Source organism: Pelobates fuscus, chromosome 4 (assembly GCF_036172605.1).
Source record: "Pelobates fuscus isolate aPelFus1 chromosome 4, aPelFus1.pri, whole genome shotgun sequence".
NCBI lineage: Eukaryota > Metazoa > Chordata > Amphibia > Anura > Pelobatidae > Pelobates > Pelobates fuscus.
In genome coordinates, this window is record NC_086320.1 from 259,444,729 (window position 1) to 259,463,285 (window position 18,557).

An 18,557-nucleotide genomic window follows, 5' to 3' on the forward strand; every position below is an offset into this window, starting at 1 on the left:
TTTCACACACAAACAAATACTAACGCTAACTTCGGCCAGTGTTTGTGACCAAATGGCTACTAAAAAAGACTGGACATACCCCATTTGCAATACCTTGGGTTGTCTACTATTGCAAATGTTATGCCATTATGGGTGTAAATTTTATTCCTGGGCTACTAAACAGTCCCAAAGGCAACGTAACCAATCTGGCGAATTTCAATTTCAAATGAAATGTGCTATATTTGACCCTGTAACTTCCCAAAACACCATAAAACCTGTACATAGGGGGTACTGTTTTACACGTGAGACTTTGCTGAATACAAATATGTGTATTTTATTGCAGTAAAAGCAAACAGTATTATGACATTGACAGTTAAAATGTCATGTAGAACTAAAACAAAATAACCACATTTTTTATTTTCTCCTATTTTTTTCATATTAAATTACCGTATATACTCGAGTATAAGCCGACCCGAATATAAGCCGAGGCCCCTAATTTTACCCCAAAAAACTGGGAAAACTTATTGACTCGAGTATAAGACTAGGGTGGGAAATGCAGCAGCTACTGGTACATTTCTAAATAAAATTAGATCCTAAAAAAATTATATTAACTGAATATTTATTTACAGTGTGTGTATATAATGAATGGTGTGTGTGTATGAGTGCCGTGTGTGTGTATGAGTGCAGTGTGTATGCAGTGTGTGCATGAGTGCAGTGTGTGTGTGTGAGTGCAGTGTGTGTATAATGAATGCAGTGCAGTGTGTGTGTATGAGTGCAGTGTGTGTATAATGAATGCAGTGCAGTGTGTGTATATGAGTGCAGTGTGTGCATAATGAATGCAGTGCAGTGTGTGTATATGAGTGCAGTGTGTGAGAGTGCAGTGTGTGAGAGTGCAGTGTGTATATAATGAATGAAGTGCAGTGTGTGTGTGTGAGTGCAGTGTGTGTGTGTGTGTGAGTGCAGAGCATTGGTGGGGGGTGGGCATTTTATTAATTATGATTTAATTATTATTTTAATATTTTTTTTAATGTTATTTTTTTTTAGGCAACTATTTTTTTTATTTTATTATTAATTGTATAATTTATTTATGTTATTATTTTAATATTTTTTTTTCTTATTATTATTTGTTTTATTATTAATATGTTTTCGTCCCTCCTCCCTGCTTGTTAGCTGGCCAGGGAGGGGGGCTCGCACTCCCTGGTGGTCCAGTGGATGGGCTGTAGGAGGGGGCTGTCAGGAAGCTGTAACTTACCTTCACAGCAGCTCCTGTCAGCTCCCTTCTCTCTTCTCCGGTGCGTGCAGCTCCCAGGTCAGCTCCCTCTGCAACTCTCGCGGCCGCGCGGAGCGTTGCCACGGTAACCCGTGGCAACGCTCTGACCCCGCAGCTCTCGCGAGAGTTGCAGAGGAAGCTGACCTGGGAGCTGCACGCACCGGAGAAGAGAGAAGGGAGCTGACAGGAGCTGCTGTGAAGGTAAGTTACAGCTTCCTGCCAGCCCCCGGTCCATGTCTGTATTATGGCAATGTAAATTGCCATAATACAGACAACTGACTCGAGTATAAGACGAGTGGGGGTTTTTCAGCACAAAAAATGTGCTGAAAAACTCGTCTTATACTCGAGTATATACGGTATGTTTCATAGCTAAATATTTGATATTAAATGAACGCCCTGTTTCCCCTGAATAAAATGATATATAATAAGGGGGGGGGGGGTGCATTTAATATGAAAGAGGTGAATTACGGTTGGACAGACATAGCGCAAATGCCAGGTTTTGTTTACGTTTTGTTCACAACGTGTACATTTGGCTCAGTCCTTAAGGGGTTAATTTAAAAAAATGTTTACAGGCATTAGGGGGACTGCTCAGGTAGGCCCCCTGTAGGCACTGCATTAGCTGGCTATTAAGGCCATGTGACTGCAAGGACCCCGCGATCACATGGCCGGAGGGGGTAGAGGGGGAGTGCCGGATCGGGCAGAAGGGGTCTGCAACCGCCGTTAGGGGAACGACTGGGACCCGGTGAGTACAAAGGACGGCGGGGATGTTCTATGCCGCCCATGGCTTTTAGGACCGCCCGATGTCCTTAAGTGGTTAACGAACAAAACTATAATCCATCCCTTAAAACATATAAAACACAAATAAATGTACACACTTAACATTTGGGTGCCTGGATAGCCCCTTTAATAACAACACATTTGTTTAGACCCATTGATTGAGGGTAATGTGGATCTGAAAGCAGTGAAGGCTATGTGTTTAAGATGTTTATTTACATTAAATCATAGACCAATCTTTAAAAAGCAAGACACTAATTTAAAGCTGCACTAAACTTGATTGCCAGTAACTTCGACATACCTGAAATAAGAGCTGCATGTAGCAAGAACCATTTTATGACATGGCAATTCAGTGCCCTCAACGATTAATACTATGTCCGTCAGTAGCTGTTGTTCATAGAACAGTTTCAGCTGCTCCAGCAAAGAGACTGCATATTCAGTATTGATCTGCCTTTCGTCCTGGGATGACATGATTGCATTCCATTAACGTTATCTTGGTCCAGAAACAATATGCACACCGTATGGGAAAATAAAAGTTCACTTCAACTATTTATTTTTAATTTTTTTTAATGTCCAAGTAGCAGCTCCCGGAGGTGAAAGAAGCACAATCAGCAGTAGTGTCTTAAAAAATTGACACAACAAAGTGCTTCAGAGGTCATGGTTAGCATTATGTCACTGTAAAGAGATTACACACAAAAAAAAAAAAAAAGAAGAAGAAATACAGTGCCAATTCTTGGAGAAAGTTCGAAAGACACAGCTGGTTTTGTCAGATACCAAACATGGCTGTGCATTTAGAGCCTAAAAAATAAAAACAAGAATAACGTTAGTACAACAGAAATAATCAAAGACTCACATTAAAATTCTCGCATGTTTCAATGTAGAGAACAGAAGCAGATTTTGGATAATATTTAGCACATATTTAAAGGTTTCATAAAATGAACATGTGATTATTCATAAAACTATATATTTCAGTGCATCTCCCGCCTTACTTGCTTAATCTTAGGACTTAAAGATGTTTGCTCCTAAAGTAGCTATTTGTTCAGAAGCAATAATTAATCCAACAAAAGACAATGCAGATAACTTGGAGCTACTGCGCATTTGTGATTTCTGATTTTGATTTAAAGGGACACTATAGTCACCTTAACAACTTTAGCTTAATGGAAGCAGTTTTGGTGTATAGAACATGCCCCTGCAGCCTCACGGCTCAATCCTCTGCCATTTAGGAGTTAAATCCCTTTGTTTATGAACCCTAGTCACACCTCCCTGCATGTGACTTACACAGCTTTCCATAAACACTTCCTGTAAAGAGAGCCCTATTTAGGCTTTCTTTATTGCAAGTTCTGTTTAATTAAGATTTTCTTATCCCCTGCTATGTTAATAGCTTGTTAGACCCTGCAAGAGTCTCCTGTATGTGATTAAAGTTCAATTTAGAGATTGAGATACAATTATTTAAGGTAAATGACATCTGTTTGAAAGTGAAACCAGTTTTTTTTTCATGCAGGCTCTGTCAATCATAGCCAGGGGAGGTGTGGCTAGGGCTGCATAAACAGAAACAAAGTGATTTAACTCCTAAATGACAGTGAATTGAGCAGTGAAATTGCAAGGGAATGATCTATACACTAAAACTGCTCTATTTAGCTAAAGTAATTTAGGTGACTATAGTGTTCCTTTAAGTACCAAACTTAGTCAGATTCAGATGTTCAATATGCAAGAATTGATGCACAATAAGGCAACATCACACAGACGCACAAAGACTGTCATTCAGACACTAACAAAAACACACACAATTGTAATAGCCCTGTGACTTTTCTCCTACTTACATGCTGCCTGGGGAGAGAGTGACAGCACGGAATTGCACTGCATTGTCCTGCTTTCTCTGGGGTGAAATGTTGGGGGAGCAGGAAAGCTGTTCAGTGACCATCACATACTTCTATTACTCTCCCCCAGCAACAGCAAAGCTGTGGGTTCTACAATGTCATATTCTGGCACCTGCTTCCTTCCACTAGCTTGTTGGCTAGGTCGGTACGTTTGCACAGTGTGAGAGCCTCAATCAAATGGCTCACACACACATCACCACAAATGTGTCACATACCCAGGATAGTAGTGTGACAGAACACGATCACACTCTTCACACCTGCAGCCCTCCCAAACAAGCAAAGATCAGGGTTGGAGTCCCACTCAAAGGGAAGCCCCGTCAAAGAGTACTTATAAGATGATCACTGATGCAGAGCAGGGGTAAATCAGGAGATGCACAGCTTTTCTTAAGTATAGATTTAGATGGTGCACACTTGACAATTTTCTGGAAGCACTGCTGCCATTTTGTTTTTCACAGACATTCTATAATAATGGTTCTCTCTATTGCCTTTATGATACGATCAAGTATTATACAGTTTTTTGTACCACGACTAAATAAGGCACTCACTGTGAATTTTTGCACTGCATTGCCCTTACAATGGAATAGTTTGTAAATATTTTCTTATAATCGTTTAATTTATTCACACTTTACCTTATATTTGTTTTAAACTAAGTACAATAAAAAAGTTAAATTGTAGCATTTGCTTGTTCTCACACAGATACATAAATCGCCAAAGTTTGTCTATTTTGTTTTAGTATTTACCTTTGTATTCACTGTTTAAGGGGTTACCCCCCCCCCCCCCCATTTTTTGTTTAATCTCCAAGTCTCTATCTACACAACTTGGCTCCCCTCTTTTTTGTTTTTTTCAAAAGTACTTGTTAGTCGGGTGTGACATTAAACAATAAAAGCGGAGTTCACCAGTGATGCAGAATACACATTACACTTGGTAGTAAATTTAAAAACAACTAGTGTTCAGCACTTTTGTGCTGTAAAAAAATTGCCGTTTTGGGTGTGAACAAATGAAAGATTGGTGAGATGCGTAAAAGGTAATTGCAGATTATTTCATACCAAGAGAATTATAGTCTATCGAGGTAATTTTCTTTTCTGATGAATTGCTCATGACAAAATTTCTCTAAACAGTGCAACTAATAGTCATGCTGTTTCAGGAGTTTGAATCAATCTGTACAATTTAGGAGCAAATTATATTTGTAGTAAATTATACACACACACACACATAAAAAGATTACAATTCAGAGAGTCATGGGTATTGAAAGGGATACTCCACTTCCAAAATATATAAATGTCAAATAAATACAAATTATGGTTTTGTAGATGTAGCGTGAATTAAAACTGTAATTATGCATTTTTTGTATTGGGGGCATGTCTAATATAGCTTGCAAAAGCTGTGGATCTCTTGCCTGGAGCCCTTACAAGCACTCAACTTCTAACCCCATCCACTTTCATTAGCGGTCCAATCAGACTTCCCAATGTAGCGGAATTGAGTTAGGTTCTTCTCAGCTATACAACAAGAAAGTAACAGGGCCAGTTGTTTGACAGCTAGGGCGTGTAACAATGTTAATTTATAAAAAAAAAAAAGTGCCAATTTCTATTGAAATCTGCACTTTTTTTAAAAAATGGGAATAGAAAGGTAAAAGTGCTTTAGGGGTCAGGAGTGTTTTTTGTGCCTCAATTCAATTACTGGCACTTCATAGACAAATCTAAACACAGGCGTATGAGTGAATCACAAAACAATGTCCGCAACCTGTGTGATAAAAAGAACTGTTCATCAGGATATCATGCCTTTTCTGAGTGATTACTCTTATCTTATATTTGTTTTCCGCATTCAATGTGACAAAAATACATTACAGTGGTTTCCGGAACCAAAGCATCATTCAATATCGCAACAAATACATTTATCAGTCAATGAATAAGCCCAGGGAACTTTGAAGGCCAAACTACATATCTGAATGTTTACACACACCACCCAGAAATTCAAAGTGTAGAGAAAAACACTCTCTATCAATAAGCATTTGAAGCTTATTGATGTCCAATTTTAGTCACTTGAGACTTAATTCCCAAACAAAGTCAGAATACTTAAAGTTTTGGGTAAATTACCTGAAATAAATATCCGCAATCCAAAATATAATATTCTATATAATTTTTTTTAATACTACCAAGAGGCAACTGTTTACTCCAGATATGTCCAACTCTGTTCACAAACGTAGGAGGGAAGCAGCAGCCCCTCATAAATTTTTACTGCTGACACAGCATTTTGTTCTTGCTCATATTGATCTCTAAAAATGTTTCACTTGATGAAGTCTAGAAAAACTAGTTGTTTCTTAAAATGGCTCCCATTGTGCACATAAACATGTCAAACCGTTTGTAAAATATTAATTGTACAGAATATGAAGATAAAAAAGACTGCACCTGCTTTGGTAGTGAAGCACCTTGCATATGACACAGGCTTTAACAGTGTATTAGTGGGAGTCCACAAACAGTGCAATTGTTTTACTAGATATTATGCAACATATGGTAAAGTTAAGAGATTAAGAGTAGGCAGCACATTTGATCTGTGAAAGGAATCAACACTTCTCTTAAAATTACATAATTGAATAAGATATTGACAATCACTTATAGCTACAGATAACCTTTTCATGCAGAGCTCAGTTTTCTTTTAAACATATAAAGAAAACAGTCACCTCTGTCACAATTGTACCTAATTACCTTGAGCGTTTTACTATTGTGTTAGGCCCATACTTGCCTATAACTTAATTATGGCAATATTGCCCTGAACACAAATTAAAGGCAAAGCCTATAGTTGTGGAAGGGGCTTGGGTCCCCTTTTAAGGGACACCAATCCTCTCACCCTTACTGGTCTGGCGAATTGTCCCTCTCACCACTCCCTCTTTTCACATCACCCTCTAAGGTGGGGCGCTCTTTATTACATGCCTACTGTGCTATTTACAATTGTCTCACACCCATACTTGCCTATAGTTACAGAGTTGAAAAGAGACTTGCGTCCATCAAGTTCAGCCTTCCTCGCATATATGTTTTTGCTGTTGATCCAAAAGAAGGCAAAAAACCTAGTCTGAAGCGCTTCCGATTTTGCCACAAACTAGGAAAAAAATTCCTTCTTGACCCCAAAATAGCAGTCAGAAGTCTCCTTGGTTCAAGCAGCTATTAGCCCACTAATTAGAAATTATATCCCTGTATGTTATGTTCTTGCAAGTATTTATCCAATTGCAGTTTAACCCCTTAAGACCGCAGCCAAATGTACAAGTTGTGAACGAAACAAAATGTAAACAAAACCTGGCATTTGCGCTATATGTCTGTCCAACCGTAATTCACCTCTTTCATATTAAATGCACCCCCCCCCCTTATTATACATCATTTTATTCGGGGGAAACAGGGCTTTCATTTAATATCAAATATTTAGCTATGAAACATAATTTAATATGAAAAAAAATGGGAGAAAATAAGATTTTTTTTATTTTTTTAGTTCTACATGACATTTTAACTGTCAATGTCATAATACTGTTAGCTTTTACTGCAATAAAATACACATATTTGTATTTAGCAAAGTCTCACGTGTAAAACAGTAGCCCCTATGTACAGGTTTTATGGTGTTTTGGGAAGTTACAGGGTCAAATATAGTGTGTTACATTTGAAATTGAAATTCACCGGATTGGTTACGTTGCCTTTATGACCCTATGGTAGCCCAAGAATGAAAATTACCCCTATGATGGCATACTATTTGCAATAGTAGACAACCCAAGGTATTGCAAATGGGGTATGTCCAGTCTTTTTTAGTAGCCATTTGGTCACAAACACTGGCCAAAGTTAGCGTTAGTATTTGTTTGTGTGTGAAAAATGCAAAAAAACGCCAATTTTGGCCAGTGTTTGTGACTAAGTGGCTACTAAAAAAGACTGGACATACCCCATTTGCAATACCTTGGGTTGTCTACTATTGCAAATAGTATGCCATCATAGGGGTAATTTTCATTCTTGGGCTACCATAGGGTCATAAAGGCAACGTAAGCAATCTGGCGAATTTTAAAGTGAAAAAAATGAAACACAAGCCTTATATTTGACGCTGTAATTTTTGAAAACACCATAAAACCTGTACATGAGGGGTACTGTTGTACTCGGGAGACTTCGCTGAACACAAATATTTGTGTTTCAAAACAGTAATAAGTATTGCAGCAATTGTGTGTGTAGTGGATGCCGTGTGTGTGTAGTGGATGCAGTGTGTGTTTGTATAGTGTGTGTGTATATAATGCAGTGTGTGTTTGTATAGTGTGTGTGTATATATAATGCAGTGTGTGTTTGTATAGTGTGTGTGTGTATATATAATGCAGTGTGTGTTTGTATAGTGTGTGTATATAATGCAGTGTGTGTTTGTATAGTGTGTGTATATAATGCAGTGTGTGTATATAATGCAGTGTGTGTATAGTGTATATAATACAGTATGTTTGTGTAGTGTGCATTATATATACACACACACTATACAAACACACTGCATTATATATATACACACACACACTATACAAACACACTGCATTATATATACACACACACACTATACAAACACACTGAATTATACACACAGTGTGTTTGTGTAGTGTATGTGTATAATAATAGTGTGTGTGTGTGTGAGGGGGCATTTTTTATTAAAACTTTTTTTTAATTTTTATATAAAAAATTTTTTTTTTTAATATATTTAATTATTATCATTTTTTTTTTTTTGTCCCCCCTCCCTGGCAAGGCAACAAGCATTGGCATTGGCTTAGCTGGGGGAGGGAAGTGGGGTGGGCAGCAAGCGTTTACTCACCTCCCAGCAGCTCCTCCAGCTCCCCAGTGTAAATCTCGCGAGACCCGCGGCTGTCAGAGCCTGGCGGTCCTAGGAGGTATTATCGGCAATATCGGTATCCCTATTGGCCGATACCGATATTGCCGAAAATACCGAATATCGGCCGATTATATCGGTAAAACCGATAATCGGTCGATCCCTAAACCCTAGCTGAAATTGTGTAGAGTAGCACAGATCAATAAGCACCTGTACTAGCAGCAAGGATAAGGTGATATGTTATTAGTTAATACCAAAAGCTTTTCATGTTTTAATACTGCCTACTTAACTGCCTAATTACTGCATTGTATGTTACTATGCCTAAGCAATCACACAAACCAACTAACACAAGACACCTGCACAAACCAGCAAACATAAAGCACTTACACAAACCAGCCAACTCGGAGCAACTACACAGACCAGCTAAGACAAAACACTTACACAAACCAACTAACACAAAACACTTGTACAAACCAGCCAACTCAAAGCAACTACACAGACCAGCTAGCTCAAAACACCTGCATACACCATCAAATACAAGGTAACTATCCAAACAGCTCACACAAAGCAATAACACAAGCCAGTTAACACAAAACACTTATACAAACCAGCAAACTCAAAGCAATTACACACCAGATAGCATAAACACAAAGACAAGAAACTAGCATAGCAAGAGTTACAAAACGCGCATGACTAAATATGACTCTACTTGCTGTAAAACCAATGAATCAATTAATATGCCTCTGCGCAGGCAACAGCTCGCGTACCCACACATGTATTGATAATTACGCCTCTGCGCAGGCACTTACCTGCTTGAATACAAATAAGTCTGCATTAAAATTTATGATGTGAAACCAATAAACATATTTAAATACACTGGTTGAAACCCCTTCAGTCATTTACCTTAATCCAGCGCCGGTGACCTCTCCTCCCCCGCCGTCAGCTTCCTATGGACATTCTGCACACTGGATGCGAAATTGCATCTAGCGGCTTTCAGGAAGACAGCCACTAAAGGTTGGATTAACCCTATGTAAACATAGCAGTTTCATCTGAAGGATTAAAACCTGAGGGACCTGGTACCCAGACCACTTCATTAAGCTGAAGTGGTCTGGGTGACTATAGTGTCCCTTTAAAAAAAACTCATCCTTACCTTAAATTTATGACAGGATCATTCAGCCATATACATGAACCTTGGGTCAGACAGTGTTTGAAAACAAAGTCTCTATGGTATTCGCTGCTTCTGTGCAGGAAGTGAAGCAGGGAAAACCAAACAGATTGTTTTCAAACACTGTATGATCAAAGATGCATGCATATCGCGAAAGAATTAGGTCACACTAAAAGTAGGCATGAGTTTTTTTTATTTTTCTTTAACAGATAAATCATGATGAAAGGATTATTATATTAAAAAGTAGTTCTGAAGTGACAGTTATTTAAATATTTGAGTGACATCACAATCAAGTTCAGTAAATACAAAGCCAGGGAACTTTGAAATGTTTGAAATATGCAAACATTGGAGACAGACACTAAAGGCTGGATTAACCCTGCAGTGTAAACATAGCAGTTTCTCTGAAAATGCTAGGTTTTTAGCTGCAGGGTTAAAACTAGGGGGGACCTGGCACCCAGACCACTTCATTGAGCTGAAGTGGTCTGGGTACCTATCGTGGTCCTTTAAGTCCGCAAAAGGCAACATTTAGAACTATAACTTGACAGGGAGCCATGGTAAAGGCTCCCAGACATAGAATACAGATAAAGAGTGGATTTCTACATTTAATATTAGTTTCCAAAGTTCACAAAAACAAGTATTGAGGAAAATTACACATTAAAAATCCTAGGTGGTTATACAATTACATAGTAACATAAGCGGAAATAAAAACAAAAAAAAAGGAAAACACTTCAGTTAATTCTTTCACATACATGTACTACAGCTGTTGACAGATGAAAAATCTAATTTGAAGTGAATTCCAATTCTGCCACAAATTTGGAGAGAAAAAAACAACAAAGAAACACTTGCTACTGTCGACATGCAATCCAATTAAGAAGCGAGATTCCAAACTCCAGACTATTCCTGTGCTCCAAAGCCCAATCATTGCAAGCCTTTTACCAAAACCTGACGTTATGCATATCTCTATATGTGATGGAAGCGCACTTATCCCTTCATCCTGGAAATTTTACTGTCAAGCAAAAGGCCCTGAGGGGTTAAAACGTTGCTTTTTGCTCCGTGGTTCCAATAAAATTGCCTTGTTTGAAATTCGCTGGAGTGCCTGGATTATTTTCTATATTTATGCATATCTCTGACTGAAAGGGCCACAGAACTTCATGGCACTGCTAAACCGTTCTTTTGGACACCGCTTCTAGATGCAGTTTGAAACTAAGTATTATGCCCTTGGGCACAGTGTGGTCCCTTTCTGAGAGAGTGTACTTATTATTCACTTCACAAAAACTTTTGCACAATGACATGTTAAGTATGTAGTATCTTATGGTGAGACTACAAAGAAAGTACATGCAAATCTGAGTCTAACAGCTTGCAGAGTTACAGCTTCAAGATTGAATACAGTAAGATTTTGCTATATTTATGGAGGCATGAGTGGCCCAGGGGGGCAAGATGGTGGTTTTAACACAAAAGGGTCAGGAATACATGTTTATGTTCCTGACCCTATAGTGATCCTTTAAACCCTTAAGGACCAAACTTCTGGAATAAAAGGGAATCATGACATGTCACACATGTCATGTGTCCTTAATGGGTTAATAAAAGTAACATATTATTAACACTGCAGCGGCTAGCTAATGTGCCTGTGTGAAGAGCAGACACAGTACTTGACTATGTGCATGAAATAGGCACTCATCTTGCTGTACAATCATCATGGTGTAAATGTAACACGTGGAAAAAAGACTGCATAAGATAGTACAAAGCTGTGTCAAGTAGCCATACTATCAAATTCTAAATGAGTTGCCATGTTGAGCTGGATTCCAATGTTTCCCTGCTCCATTGGCAGGGGAAGAATATCACCTCACACACTCAAGAAATGTGATATTAAAAAGTTAGGTAATTACTTGGACTAAATTGGTTAATATTTTAAGTAACTGTTTCAATGTTCTTGAAACAGAGAACCGATTTACCCAAAGGTTATTGGGTTTAGGTCAACTCGCAGCAATATTGTAAATGGATGGCTGCAACGCTCGTAATAATTAGCAGAAAAGTGGATTTTTAACTCAAATGTTTTAAAGTTTGCTTTACAGAAGGGTCTTATAAAGTTTTAGTTGCAAATCTTCAACTGGTAGCTTGTGCACACTTCACAAAACCCAGCTACAATTAATTTAGTGGACAGGAAATGTATGTCACCCTGTGCCCTGCTAACTGCATGCTGATTAAATTCATATATAAAATTATTTCATAAAAAAGGTTACACATTTTGCATTACATATTATCTCACTGCTACATTAAAACTACTTTACTTTGAAATTATATTCTTGTTGCACAAGTACTTTTGTTTAAAAGTACTCAATACAACCTTAATCACTGTGTAATTAAGGAATTTATCAGGTGTCCTTGTGCATACCACCAAACTTTTTTTTTTCCTTTTTCTGCTTTTGTTAAACACGCCAGCACAAGAGTCACGTGAATAGGATTTGGCCAGAAATGGATGGCAGTGAAACTGATCTCATAGAAAGCTCCAGAGGGAAACATGACTTCCTTCCCTAGTATCTATAAACAAGGAACCAATGAGTGAGACCACTTCTCCTGCTTTTCATCTGCTAGGAATGTTAGAAAGAGAAAAATGAGCAGGCTACTTCCTGCAACTGTACACAGAGATTCTAATGGCAGACATTTGTACAAAGCTTTCACACAGGCGGAAAAGGGATATGCTGACAGATCATAGTGTGATTGTGATCAGAAAATAGATAGATACACATGTGTGCTTTAGTAAAGTTACACTGCAGTTAAAATATGAACAGATGTACAAGTGTGATCAAGAAATCAAATTTTTTATTGTATTTATTTTTTAAAAAGGCACAACAGATTTATTTTTGGTTAATTGATAGTATGGATGCCAGAATCTCTTTTTAGGCAACATTTATCAATTAATGCTGGGATATAGATAGAGATAGATAGATAGAGAAATAGATAGAGAGATCTCTCTATATCTATATCTCCGAAATACCAGACTATTGACTTAAAACTACTGATGTTAGAGAAGGGGTCTTCTGTGTTTCTCTTCTAATCAGTTGTTTTAAGTGTTAAAACTTTATAGCAGTGGTTCCCAAACTTTTTAGGTATAATGTGCCCATAATATTTTAATATTTTTCCAAGGCGCCCCAGGTCCAAAAAAATTCTAGGTTGTTTATATATATGTAAAGCGCAGCGGCATATACGTGGCCCCTGTTCAGCAGAAATGCTTTCAGTTCAAGCGCAGATTAACCCCTTAACCCCTTCACGACGGGTGACGGACGAGGTCCGTCATCCTGGGGATGCCCTTAACGACGGGTGACGGACCTCGTCCGTCACGCGGTAAAATTAACCCCAGATCGCCGCAATCGCGGCGATCGTGGGGTTAATGGTGCTCCGGTCTGCCTCTGCATTAGAGGCAGACCGGGAGCACCGGATCGGGCTGTCAGAGTACATGTGCCCGCTCTGACAGCATGCCAGAGCGGGCACATGTGCTCTCTATACTCACCTCCGCCTCCCTGCACTTCCGGGTTCAGTGTGAAGTGCAGGGAGCCGGATCTGCAGTGATCCTGCCCCCTGGTGTTAAAAAAAAAAGTTAAATTAAAATCCCACCCCCCCTTTACCCATATTAATAAAAAATTAACCCCTTCCCTGCCAATTGATCACTGACTACAGTGATCAATTGGCAGGGATTACATTTTAATATGATCTGATTTTTTTTTTAACCCCTGAGGGTTAATTCTTTTTTTTTTTAACCCTCAGGGGTTAAATTTATTTTATTAATTAATTTAAATATTTTAAAATTATAAATTTAGCTAGCTGGGGAGGGTGGAAGTTAGTGGGGAATTGGGGGATTTAGTGTTAGGCTAACTAGGGGTTAACGTTAAAAAAAGTTTTAAAATAAGCTTTAAAAAGTTAAAAAATTAAGTAAAAAAAAAGTTTTAATAACGTTTAAGTAAAAAAAAAAAAAAAAACCCTTTACCCAGTCCAAATAAAAATTAACCCCTTGCCTGCCAGTCTATCACTGCCTACAGTGATCAAAATACAGATCACAGTATTATACTGTGATCTAATTTTTTTTTAACCCCTGACGATTAACTTTTATTTATTTTTTAACCCTCAGGGGTTAAATTAATTTAATTAACTAATTTAAATATTGTATAATTAAATATTTTGCTAGCTGGGGTGGGTGGGAGTTATGGGAAAATGGGGAATTTACTGTTAGTGCTGCTTACTGCTAGTTAGGGGTTAACGGTAAAAGAAAAAGCTTAGAAAAATGTTAAATCTGTAAAAAAAAGTTTTACGAAAGTTTAGGAAACTTTAAAAAAATGAATAAGCAAAACAAAAGTTTAAAAAATAGTTTTAAAAAGTAAAAAAAGTTTTAAAAAGTAAAAAAATACATTTAATAACGCTCATTACCACTACACCTGGTACAAGCTAGCGGAAAAATTATCCCACACTAATTTTCAAAATATGCCTTTTGAAATACCCTGGGATGTCTTCTTTAAGAAATGGTATGGCTTTATGGAGTATTTGGATTATATAGCCTGGTAAAATACTCTAAAATGGGACATGGGCACAGCGTAAAAATGTAAAGTTTGAAAAAAAATGGAATGGCTGTGTCCCAAATGTGCCCCTCCGATGTCCACATATACCTGGCAAAGGTACATACGGGGGTATTTTTGTACTCAGCCGACATAGCTGAGCAACATATAAAGTATTATAGAGTGGTGGTACACATAAGGTTTGCAAAATATACTGTGCAAACTCACTTTGTGTGTCAAAAAGGCAGAAAAAACGCTTATTACCACTACACCTGGTACAAGCTAGCGGAAAAATTATCCCACGCTAAGGTTCAAAATATGCCTTTTGAAATACCCTGGGGTGTCTACTTTAAGAAATGGTAGGCCTTTGTGGGGTAGTTTGAATTTAAAACTTACGAAAAAGCTACTGTCCCTATGACCTCCAAGATGGCGGAAGCCTCCCACACCGCCAACACAGCTAACGCATGGCGGGAAACTGAGTTGCGGCTAAACAGAATCTTCACTGCTTTCTGGGAGTCCCTGGAAGCCCACATGAAGGGCCCAGAGCCAGAAGAGACTCTCCAGACCCCGCACAGAGGTACCCCACAGGCTGCTAGACAAGGGAAAACAGCGGCGCAACCACAACGGCAGACTCAGCAAAAGGGCGATAATAACCCAAACCGGCAGGGGCAGAGGCAGAACGCGCAGCCCAAAAAAGCGGATACCAGAAGGCGGCAGGGGTTCATATACCTGCATCTCCCTGGCAAGGTGGGGAAATGGATAAACCCACAACCCTGGCAAGCAAAGGGGACCATCCGGGCCCCTCACTTAACCCAGCGACGAGAATCGGCAACAACAAAGAGACTCCAGCAAAGAACTCCAGGCCTTCTCCGATTACCCCACGCGGACTCTGCACCTCCCTCAACCATGTTGCTGAATCTTCCGGCAACACAGGCGACCGCACGACTGCATACTCCATCAGGCACCATAATGGCCGTCCACCACCACAGTGACAGCAAAATCTGGGGCCGCAAAGGAAAGGACGAGGACGACAGAGGCCGAGCTGTACCAAACAGGATGAAAACGTATGGTACTATGGACCAAGTTACAAGGTTTGGGGCCTTGTTGGGGACTTTGGGGCTCTCACCTATCCCCTGCCGAGATGGTGTGGGATAAACTGAACTCGACCTACACAGCCTTGTAAGAGACAGGATAACTCAGCTTGCATATCTGAGCTGTTTCCCGTTGTTTTGGAAGACCCCAGCAGTTTCTAACCTCACTTTACCCTACCTAGCTCCTGCTAAAGAAATCTGTACTAACGTAGCGTAGTTACTCCAAGTAGATAACCCAGTTATAATATGTTACATGCATAAGTTACATAAGTTACATGCCAGCCATTTTTATGTAATTCAATTTCATTATTATTATTATGTGGACAAACATACTTGTGAGTCCAAGTTGATTTGCTGGTGACACGGCCATTTTGCTTTTCCTTTCTATGTAAGGTGGAATAGTGGCAAGTGATATCTCAGAGATCAAAATCCTATCTTGCCAAACGAGATCACTCTAGGCGCTAAGCGCTAAGCGCTATTCAGCACAACGCTGTTTCTTTTTCTTTTCTTTGAGATTTCTTGTTATGTTTTTTGCTAAATGTCACACTATTCTGAAGGCTTTTAGTCGCCCACAAGTGCATACCACTAGTCACAGCTAGACAGGGCTCTGCGCTTGTCATTATAATCTACAAAAATTGCGCATGTTCTCCCTTAATGCCTCCTCTCATGTAAGCTCTCATATACTAGAACTGTATGTTACCTGACCATGCACTCCAGGAGATAGGGTATTATATTGATACCACTGCTTAACGTACCTAATAATACTGGCCTTACAAATATGTATGCTCCACCTAAGCCTATTATGCTCCAGCTACTGTGTTAACGTACTAGCAGAACACATGGAGACCTATGGCCGGGGACCTAATCCCATGAAACCTAAACGGGCTACATAGCATGCAAATCTTTATTTTAAGCGGGCCACGTCTCTTAAACCAACTGCGCAGTCTTCTGCTACAGTTATCAGCGGAGTTTAACAATTTATTATTATTTCTACAAACACAAAATAGGATACTACTATATGTTACTCGTTTATATATAAAAATGTGCAATGTTTTTCACTGCTGAACCAATGTACAATATTGTCGACACTCTACACGCCCTAGCTGTTATGGCAGAGCGTGCTGTTTGTGAATCTTTCTGCACAATAAAAATAAAGAATTAAAAAAAAAAAAAAAAAAAAAAAAAACTTACGAAGATGCTTGGAAATTGCACATAGGTCCAGCGTCAAAATTCAAAGTTCTGTAAAAACTGATATGGCTTGGTCTCCAATATGCCACTGTAGCTTCACAAAATAGTGCCAAAGACATTCATTGGGGATGTCTTTTTACTCAGAAGACTTAGCTGAGCATAATTTGAAGGTTTTGAACTTAGTGGCACATATGAAATATACAAAATGCCCAGCAAAAATGCAATCCGTATGTCAAAAAATGCACAAAATTATTTTTTACCACATACTTTGGCATATATTGGTGAATAAATGGGGGCATGCTAAGGCACAATATGCACCTTATGATATACCCTGGAGTGTCTACTTTTACAAATGGTAGGCCTTTGTGGTTTTTTTTTTGAACAGTCAAACTGTTATAATACCCCAAATGGAAGCATAGGCTCATTAAATCCGTCTCTCAAAATTCAACTGTGAATACTGAAAAGGACAGGTCTCCTGTATGGCACTGTAGCTTCACGAAATAGTGCCATAGACATACAATGGGGGTGTCCTTTTACTCAGAAGACTTAGCTGAGCATAATTTGGGGGGTTTGAACTTAGTGGCACATATGAAATATACAAAATGCCCAGCAAAAATGCAATCCGTATGTAAAAAATGCACACAATTATTTTTTACCACATACTTTGGCATGTAATGGTAAAAAAATGGGGGCATGTTAAGGCACAATATGCACCTTATGAGATACCCTGGAGTGTCTACTTTTACAAATGGTAGGCCTTTGTGAGGGTTTTTGAACAGTCAAACTGTTATAATACCCCAAATGGAAGCATAGGCTCATTATATCCGTCTCTCAAAATTCTACTGTGAATACTGAAAAGGACAGGTCTCCTATATGGCACTGTAGCTTCACAAAATAGTGCCAAAGACATACAATGGGGGTACCGTTGTACTCAGCAGAAGTAACTGAACACATAATAAAACTTTGTACAGGAATAGCACACAACAACTTTACAAAAAACGCATGAGAAGTTCTTTGTTATACGTTTGTGTGCGAAAACCCCCCAAAAACAGAATTTTACTCCAATATTTAGCAGAGGTTGGCGGTAAAATGGCTACGTAGAAAGTGTCAAAACAACCTTAGGTAAATAGCCTGTGATGTCTACTTTATATAAATATATACTTTTGTGTGGCAATTTTGTTTTATTTTATGGCTATTAGGCTTACAAGACAAACATACCAAATTCTAAAATCGCTACATATTAAAATTTTATTTTACTCCTTGTGCTTTGTGACCTGTAACTACCAAAAAAAACTTAAAATCCCAGACACATTATATATTCTGTAAATCAGAACAAATAAATGAATTTATTTTTAATTACTTTCCTTAACCTGCACTAATTATGCACACATTATGATTGCAAAAACTGTAAAAAAAAACAATATTTTTCATTTTTTTTGCATTTTTCTGTATTTTTTTTATAATAAGTAAGCATTTATATATTTATATGTTATATCAAATTAAAGCCCTTTCTGTCCTTTAAAAAACAGTATATAATATGTGTCGGTGCAATAAATGAGAGAGATGCAAATTGCAGTTGAACGCAAACAGCAAGAAAATGCAAAAATTGCTTGTGTCATTAAGCGTAAGTCAAGCTTCTGAAGCTCTGTCCTTAAGGGGTTAAGGACTGAGCCAAATGTACAAGTTGTGAACAAAACAAAACGTAAACAAAACCTGGCATTTGCGCTATATGTCTGTCCAACCGTAATTCACCTCTTTCATATTAAATGCACCCCCCTTATTATATATCATTTTATTCAGGGGAAACAGGGCTTTCATTTAATATCAAATATGTAGCTATGAAAA

General features: G+C 38.4%; 1 protein-coding gene across 2 annotated transcripts in view; it reads right to left on the reverse strand.

Annotated features, from left to right (window-relative positions):
* KBTBD2 (kelch repeat and BTB domain containing 2) overlaps positions 1-18,557 on the reverse strand; it is a 51,689-nt gene that overhangs the window by 9,368 nt on the left and 23,764 nt on the right. For both annotated transcript variants that reach the window (XM_063452064.1, XM_063452065.1), the window contains exon 3: positions 2,325-2,821. In XM_063452064.1, the coding sequence (XP_063308134.1) occupies positions 2,325-2,494 (170 nt within the window). In that variant the 5' untranslated portion in view covers positions 2,495-2,821. The remainder of the gene's footprint in view (positions 1-2,324; positions 2,822-18,557) is intronic.